This window comes from Parus major, chromosome 3 (genome assembly GCF_001522545.3).
Source record: "Parus major isolate Abel chromosome 3, Parus_major1.1, whole genome shotgun sequence".
Classification (NCBI taxonomy): domain Eukaryota; kingdom Metazoa; phylum Chordata; class Aves; order Passeriformes; family Paridae; genus Parus; species Parus major.
Window position 1 is genome coordinate 40,870,537 of NC_031770.1, and position 13,457 is coordinate 40,883,993.

Sequence of the window (13,457 nt, forward strand, 5' to 3'; positions counted from 1 at the left end):
GCTTGCCTCTGCAAATATTTTTATCTTAAATCATGTGGTGTACAGCTGTTTTTTGCTGGCAACACACTTAAAATGCACAGATTAGTCAATGATTAAACTGAATTATATTGTCCTTTCTAGCTTATAGATGGCTCTTTTTTTCTCTTTTAAAATCTGCCATCCTTCTTTATATGTTTTCATATTTACTTGCAAGAATTTTTTGGTATAAACAATTTGTTGCACTAAACAACATCAATTCATATTTTAATATATTAATACACAACATTATCAGAGTTTATTAGAAACTGCAAAAGAAATTATCTTTCTGCTATAAACAGAGACATACATGTTCAGTGATGAACTCCTAATTTTGAATTATCAGGGACTGGAATAAATTCAGTAGGACTATCTGCTGTGTCACAATAACAGCCTAATTATCCACAGGCTCAACCACCCTTGTAGCAGGAGAGTGGAACAGGCCAAAGCTCTATGTTCTTTCCTGTCAAACCAGTTTTTACGACAGAAAAGGCCAATATCTGCAAACATAACCTCTGGTTTAAAGGCAGCAGCCAAAAAAGACTTTGTAGTAAACCAAGTTTGCTTTGAGAATCACCCAAAGGTGGGTAGAGCTGAAGATCCTCTTTTCCCCCAAGATACATAGACTGTCACTTCTCTGCTTTGACTCAATTTCTAAATCCATTTAACTGTTGAAAGTTTAAAAATTGAATGGTTATGCAATTCTCCAAACCTGAAGACAATCTCAAGATTTTTAACACGTTGAACTGTGATACACAGTTGTATCAGTCAATGACTGCTAATAATTTTTTTTAAAGCACTATCTTACGTTAAAAAACCCCAAAGTTTAATTCATGTCACAATGATTTGTTTGCTCAACAATACTCCGGATGCTGTTACCTTTTGAAGAGATCTTTTTACCCCAGTTTCTACCTCCTGTAAGTCTTACAGTCTTACAGAATAACAAAGGGCACATGCAGCTACCTTGGACTGCTTCACATGAGTACCTTGGTACTTGTTTACAAGTTGATCTGTAAAAACCCATGAAAGATTAGGACAAATTGCATTAACTGTTCTCCCTTTGTTTTTTTATTAATACCATCATAATAAATCTGTACATTTGAGGATGAAAAAGAGAAGGATATTAAACATGATGGTGCATAAAAATAAAATATTAATCAGACTGATACTTCAGTAATTTGAATAGAAAAACTAAACTGGTATGGTGGTTAAATATAGGAAGTTTCCATTCCATATCTTCATTCACTTCACTGAGATTAACCAAATGTAAATACATAGATTTAGCTAACAATTCAAGAAGACAAGGACAGAAATACATTTAACCTCAGAAGAGGTCAGCAGGAGGCTCTATTTTTTCTTTTTAATGCAACTTTCTCCTTTGGCTGGATGTTGGTAAAGGAAATATCTTCTTACCAGACATAAACTGCATTACAGTCTTTGGCAAAGACAGTCCTACAAAGACTGCATTACTCTTAAACTGTGTAAGGAATATTTAATGAAAGAGAACAGGTTTATGAAATGAGCATAGAGTTTTAGAATTAATATCAAGACACATGAGAACATGCTGGCTTCTCTTTAAATAGGAAAAAACATTAAATAGCCTCTCTCTTTCTTGGTAATCTCTGATTTGTTGCCCAATTTTAATCATACTCTGCATCAGAAGGTCCTCAGCCAGGCCAGCTGGCTGACTGCAAGTGCAGGCTCATCTCAGCAAAAGCATGAAACTACCTCTCAGTATATCAATAGGGTGCTAGCAATGCAAGCTGATTTTGAAGTCATGATTCTGTCATGGAAAAACAACTTCCATCACAGCATATACCAATATTTAACTTCACAAAACCAGCAGATGAGAATAGAGTCCCCATTCGCTTTTATCCTGCTTCAAAAACAGAGATTATTCTTTCTATATTTGGAAGATAAGACTCACCCCTTTTTTAACTGACTGATTCAAATGTGTTATAGTTAATAACTAAAGTTATTATAATTAAACACTACAATTACCCTAATGCATATTCTCTAAAATAGATTGAAATTCTATTAATTGCTTTGGTAAGATAAACATTCTTCCCTACATAAGTTTTGAACAGTGAGTGAAAACCAGGAAGTAGTAATAAGGAGCTAAAAATGAGAAATCATCTTGCTCATTGAGATAAATGCAAATTTTCTAACTTTTTCCCCTTCTCCAGCTTTCATAGTAATCATTTTATAAATCATTGCAGATCACCATATGATGAAAGAAACAATGCCCCCTGTAACAATAACATATTTATCCAGGGCTTTTCCCTCTTTTCTGGAAGAACACTTATGCAAGTGAGAGCTATAGGAATGGCTGGAATAAGCTACCTCTGGACAGGTGCTGGGCAAGCAACAACTGAACGGGAGCACTGACAGAACATCTCACTTTTGGCTGGATTTTTCCATAGCAGAAAGCTTAACTATAATGTCTGAATTTCACTCATCAGCCACTTTCTTTTTTCACCCATTTCTTTTTCTCCTGCCAGTGTTCCTCTTTGAATGAAATGGGGCTTTCTTTATACAGCGGCTATTCAGATCCCAATATAAATCTTAGCTTCATGCATTCAAACATTGGATGAAACAAGAATAGAGTCAATTTTAAATCCCTAACCAGTGGTAGAAATGGGTACAAAAATCTTCCACTATTGGAAACTCTGACTGCCTAATACATAGTCTTTCTTTCAAGATATGGGATTATTATTTTCTGATTAATTTGTGGTTTTCTTATTTTCTACTCTACAAGCTTATCATTGCACTGCTTAGCAGCATCTCCTAGCACCTTGCAATGTAATTTCATACTATGTTCTATATTCTATATTCTATATTCTGTATTCTATATTCTATATTCTATATTCTATATTCTATATTCTATATTCTATATTCTATATTCTATATTCTATATTCTATATTCTATTTTAGAAAGCCCAGGTAGATTTTTGTTATTTTTGTTTTGTTTTTTGTTTCTGTATCTCCCCCCAAAATAATTACTTAGAAAGTATTTTGAACTGCATATTATGCAGAATTATTTGGTTAATCAAATTTACATTTCATCTGTAAATTTGCTGCAGTTTTGCACATTCTTTGCTTTTTAGTAAACTGTTTCTGATAAAATCATCTTCAAAGTCTTTCCCTCCAACTGTATCTATGAGGAGTCATGAGCTGCTTTAAGACCACAGACCTCGTTTCTCAGGAAAGAGGACTTCAAGAAAATGGTTTGTGGCTCTTGAACTTCAGATTTGGCTCTAACTATAATACTTAATTGACTGTGTGATGTTTCATAAAATTCAGTATTAGAGGCTTTGTGCCCCAAGGCACACTCTAATACCAGTCTGGCTTGGAGCCACAGCCAAAGTTTAATTTACACCATTTGTAGATTGTGCCCCTTGATCAACTGATTTTCTTAAACTTAGCTGATTTCCAAGTCTTGATTCATAGCACTACTGCAATTGAGCCTCTAGACTTTTAACAATTAAACTCCAATCAGACATTTTCCACAAAAATGCATTCCAGCAGCTGGACCACAGATCAGAATGCTGCACTACAGTCAGCTCTATTCTTATAGTGTATATTTTTTGCAGAAATATGTTCAGTGCTAAACATTGCACTACTCTTAATTTTGGTGCAAAATTTAATAAACCATGCCATTTGGTTGAATATAACATTGCTGAATCCAAAGACCAGAAATACATAATGTTCATCCTAAGACAGCAATCAACAATTTCTCAGTTCATATAATATATACATAAGAAATAAATCTTCCAGAAATTCTAAAATCACAGGAGTGCTAGCATCTATATTTACAAGTGGAAGGAGATATGTAAATGTTACAATATTTCTACAAGTAAAGGAATTTTATTTACTCTGTTGTCTTTAATAGTAACAAGTATAGTCAGTGGTGAGGAGGGAGTAAACAGAAGTTACTGTCCACTCTTACATAAATATATATATAGTGACCACTGTTGTGTCTTTCAAGTAAGGAAAAAAAGTAGAAAGTATAAGGCTTCAAGGCAAATTTAATACATGAAAACGAAGAAGGTAAATCCATAGGATAGAAAACAGCATGCAAAGAATTCACATGATAAATTAGTTGCAGGGAAGCTTGGGTGTCAAAATAAAATTTAGAAAACAAACATTTTGTATATATTGCTGCACTACAATTAAACCATTACACTGAAATATAATGCTGTTAGCACAGTATAATGATCACCAAAAAAATAGAAATTGCTACTGCATAATGCCTTATTTCTTTGAAGTACTTTTCACCTATTGATATCTAGAAGGCTCAAAGAACAACAGTAGTAGTCTTTCAAAATATTGTGATAAAGTTATTTCAATACCAATTCTGACACAGTACACTTAAAATAATGTTGCTTTTTAAATCTTTCAGGCCTTTGAGTAACGCCAGCAAGCCTGAGGCCCTTGTCACTTCCCTGTCCCTACTTATTTCTCTCCTACATTCTCTGAATTAGCAGTCTATTCAGGCAATTTCACATATGCCTTTTCCCAACATTCAACATGTACAGGCTCAGAAGCGTTCCCAGGCAAGAAGACTTCTTTGCAGGCCTTTAATCGGGGCATTTCTTCTCTGTATTTGTATGGAATTTTGCAGGAGTTTATAACTGGCAAAACAACCTCACTACAGCTGGAAGTAGAAGAACAGCCCAACAGATGCACGACACATTGGCACATAAATAAAAGAGAAGACTACAGAATAAAAAGGAAGACGACAATGAGATGGGGGTTTTTTGTTATTTTGTAAATTTAAAATTATAAAATTACAGTTCTTTTGCATGCTTACATTACAAAGAGGAAAAAAAGCAATGGCTTACCTGTGGAGATGAGGGATTAAAACTGACATTGATTACAGATTCTGTGTGTCTCCCCAGTTTATGTAAAAATGTGCTTGAACGCATTTCATATATGTAAGCCTAAAAAACAATGAGTTGATTAAAAAAGTAACCACATTCTAGAAGCTTTACATTATAGTATAGGAACACTAAATATGCAGCCTAAAGAGAAGTTAGACTATTTTAATCATAGCTAAATGGATATGAAAGTCATCACTATCTTAGAATTGATATTTATAATTTAGCAAATACTTACAGTAACTCGAAATAATAATAATAATAATAATAATAATAATAATAATAATAATAATAATAATAATAATAAAGTATATAGAAATAATAACACACTCTTTCCCCAATAAATAATTAACATTAGGTGTACTTTAAGAAGCAGATAAAAAAAATTAAAATATATTTTAAATATATTTAATATATTTAAAATCTATTTTAAGTTATGTTCTTTGGAATTTAAATCTTTTCTTTTCAATGTAATTTAATACCTTTCTAAATTAGATAATTCTAATGTTAAGTAAAAATGTTTCCGTTTCTATACAGGTAATTTCTGTGTTTAATTGAACAGCATAGAATTCAATACCAATTCAATCATAATACCACTACTGCAGGTATCATCAGTGAGAAAAGGTACACTGTCTGACTTTGTTTCTCAAAAGAAAAAGGGAAAAGAGCTTTCCAAGGAGAAAATTAAATTTTTACTGGCGCAGGCTCAAATAATGAAAAAGTGCAAATGCAAAATTGCATCAGGAAACCGTCGCAAAATTCACTGAAAGTCATAGGCATACTGATACTATGAAAATGGTAGTATTGTGATATTAAATCGGCATTATTTTACCAGAAAAAAAAAATACAGTTTTTAAATAAATCCTGTAGGATATATTTTCCACACATGAAACACTTGTGAGAGTCACATGCAGACACATGGGATTGTTTTAGACTATTCCTTATCCAGTAAAACAATTATTCGTAGGATAGACTATGCATATATAAGGCATACTAAAACAGACACATGACATGTTATCTTATTTGGTACATTATAAATAAAATTTGTAACTCAAAAGATAGAATTAATTATAAAGCATGCAAAAATAGTCAAAGATGATAATCCAAACTCTACAGTTTCAAAAAAAAACTAAAGATCCTTATCTCTGCCATTAATGAACATGGAATTTAGAACACAAACTAAACCAAAGTGTGTATAGACTCTATTACAGCACTGTATTACTCTGTGACTTAAGCTTTTATTAATTTAGTTTTTAACCTAAAATAAGTTTAATCATTCTGACTCAAGGCAGCTGAATCTCTCCTAGAAGACAGCAAATACCTACAAGGTACACATCCCAAAAACTTGTGCACCCAACAGTATTCCTTCCCAATTTATGAAAAGATTCATGGATCAATGCCTGTTGTGAAAAACCTTTAATGCACTACTCTGAAAACAAATCCTATCATTCAACACCAAAGACTGCCTAGTCCTAACCAGCACTGAAGAAACATTGGACTGTTGTCAATGTCAAATATTCTATTCACAGCCATATTCACTGGGAGGCAAAAAAATAGAAGCTAAATGTAAATCTACTTATTTGGACCCATTTTATAAATCTCACATATCCTGGACACAGACCCTGATATGGAATTAAAACCATCTACTGGTATAAATGGAGTACCTGAAAACAGACAGAAATATAGGTAGTCATTTTTAAACTCTATCTTTTGTAGCATTACACACAGATATTGCCATACTGAGAAAGAAGCTGAGTCTCCAGGAATGTGCTAAAATCATTCTCTCCCCCCTAAAAGGATACAGTAAATACTTTTAAATCACAAGTCCTTCTTTAAAAAGACTTTTCTCCCTAGTCTAAAATATATCAAGAAATCTGTTATAATAATGAATAGTCATTGGTAGTGGTAAAAAAGTAGCAATTTTTGTTTGTTTTAAAATATATGGCCGTAACATAGCTACTGTGATTTCCACCATTTGCAACATGATCAGCTCACAAGAGACAAGAACAGTAATGACACAAAGGAAAGCATTCTGGTGTCTATGTGGACAAGAAATTCTTTCCTCTAAATGAAAGTACAAGATCATGAATTAGTATAATCAGTCTGCACACAGGACAGCTCAAGTGTTTTGCAGTTACCATAAAAAAACACCCAAAGAAAAGCTCCTTGTAAACACCTCTAGTTGTTTTATTGACATAAAAGTATTAAGAGGCATTATGGGTTATTCACAACATAAACAGGTTACAATATTGTGCAGCTATTTGGTTTGAACAGAGAAAGTTCAGAGTTCAAATATAATAGTACTCTTCCCTTATTTTACAGGGTGTAACACCACATCCATTCATCTCCTCCCTCCACAGAGGCTTTCCATTCTTCATTCTGATGATACCACACCATGACTCAATTAGTACCAAAATTATCAGATACTGACACTTATGTGATATCTCAGTACCTGTAATATTGTGCTCTCTTCATACAGAGCTTTGTCACACTCCATATCATACCACCCTGTTGTCCAGATTTTCAACAGGTCTTCCTTCCATGAACAGAGTGCTAGAAATGACCTTTATATTTCAGCAAGGATCAGGTGTAGAGACTGCAGTCAGGTTGTACTCCACCACCACAGTTCCAGAACAAACTGCAGAGGTCATGATCACATAATTAACTGGAACATGCAAGTCTCAAGAAAGTGAGAGCTAAGATGCTGTAGAAGTCCACATTTCGGGGAAACTCCAGAAAGGAAAGGAGTACACTAAGTGAGAAGTAAGCACAAAACATTACAAGATGCACTTCACTTTCCAGAACAGGATACTCTGAAACACCTCACTAATAAAAGGGTATTTGTGAAAACAGGGAGAAGTCATTCTTGCCAAACAGTCCTCTGAAATCCCAAAAATCTCTTGTCAAAATGGTTCAACAGTATCAAAATATTCAGTAATGTAAAGACAGTTTGAAGTGTTTGCATCATAAAATTAAATCCTATTCCTCATAGCTATTGAAAATATCTATCCCCTTTGGAACTGACCAAAACAGGACAAATATGTAATATTAATTATACAGGTAATAATTATAATTATATAAGTAATAACACACTACATAACTTTATTTTTTAGAAACAAGATCTTAAACAGAATAGAACTGCACTGTAGATAATAAAACCAAAATTCATGTGTTTGATGCATGCAGTAAGTCACCTGAACTCTGCACAACTTACACATGATTCTAGCAAAGCAGGTTGTGGGAATGGGCCTTGCCAGGGCACAGGGCCAGAAAGACTCTACCCCTGAAGCGCCAGGGGTTAATTTCAAGCCCTGGGAAACATTTGTTAGGTCAGGGCAAGCTTGAGAGACCTACCCATCATCCCCTAGTGTTATTAAGTTATGCTGATTAGTCCAAGTTCTGCTCCCCTATTGGTTACTTGTTTTCCCTCTATGGTTATGATTCTAGAATATTCTTCCCCCAAGTGTATATATTATTACTTCCCCTTGATTTCTGGCCTTTCGGAGTTTGTCCCTGTATGCGTGCAGTTTATGGACCTCGTCCCTAATTTATTTTCCCTATGAAAGTTCTTTTGTTTCTGGGCACTCCATTGAACCTGCTGCTTTTATATGAGCCTTAGTTGCCCTGGTGTCAGAGGACCCTAAAGTTCTAAGGATTGTTGCAGCCACCCTCACCGTGACATTAGGTTGCATTACTTCTCTTCAAGCCTACTCTCCTTCCCTTTAATGGAAGGAGGAATAAAGAAGAGAAAGAATCAAGAGCACAAAATGCTCTGATTCACAAAGAAATATGCTCCATCTTTTAACCAAGAGAACATATCACAGAGAGGCATGGTTAGTGAAGTTGAAATTTTTCCATCATAATCTAGTGGCATACAGAACTTTGCCAGAATTATCTAATAAAAATTAATTTTCCATTTCAGGTCTTCAGTTTAATTTGGGAAGGACCATGTTAATTTTTGGCTTAATCTTTATGTCCCTGTTCCACTCCGTAAAAGTGATGTGATAATATTTCAATTTTTTGAACAAAACTTCAAAGTTTGTTAAACCCAGGTATTCTGGTAATTTATGCTCTTCCACACAGTTTCTAAATCAAACATTTGGCTCATATCTTTATTTCAAAAAATGCTGTGAAGCAGTCATGCAGCTTCATTGTAATCTGGCGAGTCTGTATTTGGTGCTGTAGTCATACTTCTGAGTCTAAAAAGTATTCAAACCCTTACCTCCCACCTTTCAAGAAAAGATTCTTAGCCCTGAGCTAGAGACTAGGCTGGGATGCAGCACTTTTCCAAATTGTCACATTGTATAACCAGATTCAGTGGAGGAAAGTCAAGACAAGCAGCTACTAGTAGAAGCCCACCTGTAGCTAACCTGTAGGCATTGGAAAACATGGGAAAGACCAGATATGGGAAAGCCCTTTCCTCTGACCTTTACCACAAAGACTGTGTTCATATTGAACAGCTGCTAGGCAAAACACACAGAACATGGCTGGGAACACAACCTGCCCATTGCACATCTCTCTTAAAAATATATCCTAATGGAATTACTGATAAAGGTGTCTCTGACACTGTATTCCTAGCCCCATAAATCCTAAATATTTAGGTGTAATGGTTCAACTTCAACAGAAAAAGGGCCAGAGTCTCTAGATAGATTCAAGAATAGTTTATTATATTGTGGCAGCTATCATCTTCTCTTCCAATAACTGAAAGGAAAATAGTAATTTTCTGAGTAATTTTGACAGGTAAGACAATAAAATCTGATTAAAAGAAAAACATCATCATATAAAAGTATATAAAACCAGCTTCTGTTTAAGTAGCTTTAGCCACAGGTATTTAAACTAGCCAGTAATAGTCTAAATTCTGAGAATAAAAGTTAACTTGGTTAAAGATTGAAAGTACATTTATTTTTAACTTCAAAAGTTTCAAAACAAAACAAAACATAAACCCCAAAGATAATTGTATTTTAACAGAACTAACAGTCATAGGAAGAGGAATAACTCCAGTATAAACTTGCTTCTGCTGTAGTCTGCCATCATTTTACTTCTGCCGTATTTTCTGATGTCATCCTACTTTTAATGTTTTTTATGTTTTAATGTTTTCCTATTCTATACTCACTAGATTATTTTAGCATAGTCTTCTCTACAGAAAAAAGAAAAGAACAGTAACTGAATCATAAATGATACCATAACACTAGTCACAGAAGAATATAAAAGCTTGAAAATATGAAATCAATGACAGAGGAAGAGCAGATTCTCAGCAAACCAAATGTAATGAAAAAGAAAAAACAGTCTAGGAAGCACTCAGCAATACCCAAAATGCATATGTGGATATAATGTCTTAGACTTTAGCCAAAGTCAATCCCCTTTTTTTATATTAAGACGAGTTTTGTCTAATAAAAATACTGATTCAGTAGATACTGGTATTTCCTTTCCATTTCTTGCTGAGGGTCAGCCAAGAGTAAAAATAATTTACCTGTAACAATAGCTTCTAAAGAAGTTTCCTGGACCCATAACCAGAAAGTTACTTGTATTTCCTTTCACTTGACATTTGAAGAACATTTGGAGTAGTCAGTTTTCCGTAACCCAGAGTGTGACAGTGTATTTAGCACCTTACAAGTGTACATGAGCTTCTGCTTTCTTCCCTAGACTTGTACCAAGAGACAGGGAAGAAGGAAAAAGGCCTTTCCTTGAGTGGAGGAATTTGTATCCAAATGGAAAATTGCTTAATTCTACTGCATTGGTAGACAGTGTGTACTAGATAAATTAACACTTTTTTCTGCAGAATTGCACTGTAAGTTCTTTCCTCTGTTTTGTCACACTCTAACTTCAAAGGAAACTTGTTCCCATCTGTTCCCATTGCTTCCCTAGTCCAACCCATGGCCATATACATTTGTGTCAAACTACTTTTGTGTACAAACTACACTCCTACAGCCTCCTGGGATAGTAAAGAGGGGGGAGCAAATCATAAATACTTGAAGAATAACAGAAGAATTATCCTTGTTACCAGTTTTTTCAGAGGGATCAGAAAAGTAACACCAGTTTCAAGAAAAACCCTTTGTTGCTGCGGTGGCTTTAAGCTGAAGCGTGTATTTTACAAACAGATCACAGGAAAAAATCCACAGCTAAGAAGCAAACAAAAAGACATTTATATCTAAGATATTTAATTTGGCCTTACAAAAATAGAGATGTTTTCATCACATGTTTTGCATGGATTGGCCAATGTCATCATTTTTCTATGACTATTTTTTCTAATATTTCAAATGAGCTACAGAATATAAAAATATTAAAGTCTCTTGATAAAAAAAAAATAAGTAAATAACACATTTTCATAAAATATTTCTGCAGTTATTAAAAAGGCATTATTGGCCATTTGCTTCCATCAGTCTCATCAAACTTGATGCATAATCCCATAGATTATATAAGTGTTTGACTTGCACTCCATCATTCCCTGTTTATACTGCGGCACATATTCCATTCAACCATGTATTTTTCCTCTATGTCATGCTAAAAAAGCTCCTGAACTATTTACACTAAAGAAAAATAACAATAAACCTGAAGCAGACACAGAGCATGGAAAGTTTCAACCCAAAATATTCTTACTTATAAGCAACTGAAAACAGAATTATAGTGGAAAGTGTTAGACTACCTTAAGTATAGTACGGTATCGGTACCAAATCCATAATAAAACAGATTTCAAAAGTATCCTAAGCACTGATTAATGCTGTTCAGTCCCAAGATATCTTATACACTTACCACATGGTAGCATGGAAAGTCTAATCAAGCATGGCACCAAAATGTTGAGTACAGTACACCCTCTCACAGTCCCTTTCCTTTTTAAGACACTTATGGAGTCTGTCCTCCTGGTAGTCAGTACTATAAGATCCCAGTTTCCATTTGATTTCATTTGAAATAACTAAAAATATTAGTGAAAGTGAACATTATTAATGCTCTTTATTATTGAAATAGCTAATATTATACATATCAGTCATCTTTCAAGATGCAGGGGATATTTTTCAAATGTATCAGTCTCCTGGCAGTTATTGCTAACACATTTGAGTTTTTCTCACCATAAAGAATTACATAAACCATATCTGATTTCCCTCTCTAAGCCACCATTTTATGAAGCTTCCAAATTGTAATTTTTGCCAATTCAGTTTCTCTTTAATTTGCTAATTTTAAGACCCCATGTATGTGATTGTTTTTATTTGTTTTCATATGAAATTTATGTAGCACCATGCACCACTGAATTTAGGTTGCCTTTACTTTTATAACACATGTAGGGTTGTTAGAGTACAGAATTATAAGTTGAAGATTTTGTTCTAAGAAAATTTACCTCACTTCTCACTATGAAGCAACATGGTTGTATCACACCCACTTTGGCTCTTTTCCGACTGCTGCCAAGATTCTCCTCTGTATCAACGGTACCGATCATTGCATTTCCTGTTTGTGTGCTGGTGCTGACTTTTGGACAGAAGTACTGAAAGATTCAGATGCTGCAAAGGACTTTTAACCAGATTTTTGTACCAGATGTACCAATGATACCCAAAATTCAACTCCTGCCAAGAACTGAGACCACGATGTACACATATGGAAAATATAAGCCCTGTGTATATGAAACTATATATATATATATATATATATATATATATATTTAGCACCTCACTGGTGTATGCATTCCAAAATGAACACTGGGTATTCAAATCTACTTCAGCTTTCGGTTTTGTCTACAAGGACATTTGAGCATGGAGTATTTTTCATAAAATTAATTTTCTTTATCAAAAAGACTAATTTCTCACACTTCTTCCTATCTCTTAAAAACATTAGCAAATTTGATGTTAACACAGTAACAAATTACAGACTCATAAAATTCAGTTTAAAAAAAAAGAAAAAGTTGTTCAGTAGAAGTTAAATTACAATATATTTATAGCAATCAGAAAATCCTCCACCTCTCTCAGCTAATGATCTGGTTTTGTGGTGGTCAGGTCTGAGGTGTAATGGCCTACATAAGCAAAAGCCTGAACTGACCAAAAAGCACACATGAACAATTAACATGTTCATGTAACAATTAGCATGTTCATGCTCACATAACTCCATGGTTCATAAAATAACCTACCAAGGCCAAGAGTTGCAGTCATCTTCGAAGATGCACCCAAAGAGACAGTCAAGTAATAGCATACCCAAAGTCATGACTGTATGATTAAGAAAACAATATTTATCTGTTCACTTCTAGGATAATAGACCTAACAGCCAAACACACTACCCAGGAATTCAAAAACCTCAGGTTCAAGACTAAAACAAAACTCTGTTCCTCTTTGGAAAGGGGTAGATTTTGTCCATAAACAGCTGGCATAGAGGCTGTCACAGTCTCTGTCATTCATTCTCTGCTATGGATCTGCCAAGCAATGTCAGTTCTGCCTTTTCCACAGTAAATATGACTAATGCTGTGTTCTCCAGATGTTTCCTGTTAAAGCTTATCTTAGTTAAACAGTATGGACACATAAGATAAAACTTGAGCAAAATTGGAATACCAATCACACTGAAAACCAAAATACTTCAGATAGTTGC

General features: G+C 34.2%; 1 protein-coding gene across 1 annotated transcript in view; it reads right to left on the bottom strand.

Moving 5' to 3' along the window:
- The window catches only part of WDR27 (WD repeat domain 27), a 95,712-nt gene that overhangs the window by 38,919 nt on the left and 43,336 nt on the right, over positions 1–13,457 (bottom strand). Inside the window, exon 23 of the mRNA XM_033512650.1 lies at positions 4,860–4,958. Within this exon, the coding sequence (XP_033368541.1) occupies positions 4,860–4,958 (99 nt within the window). The remainder of the gene's footprint in view (positions 1–4,859; positions 4,959–13,457) is intronic.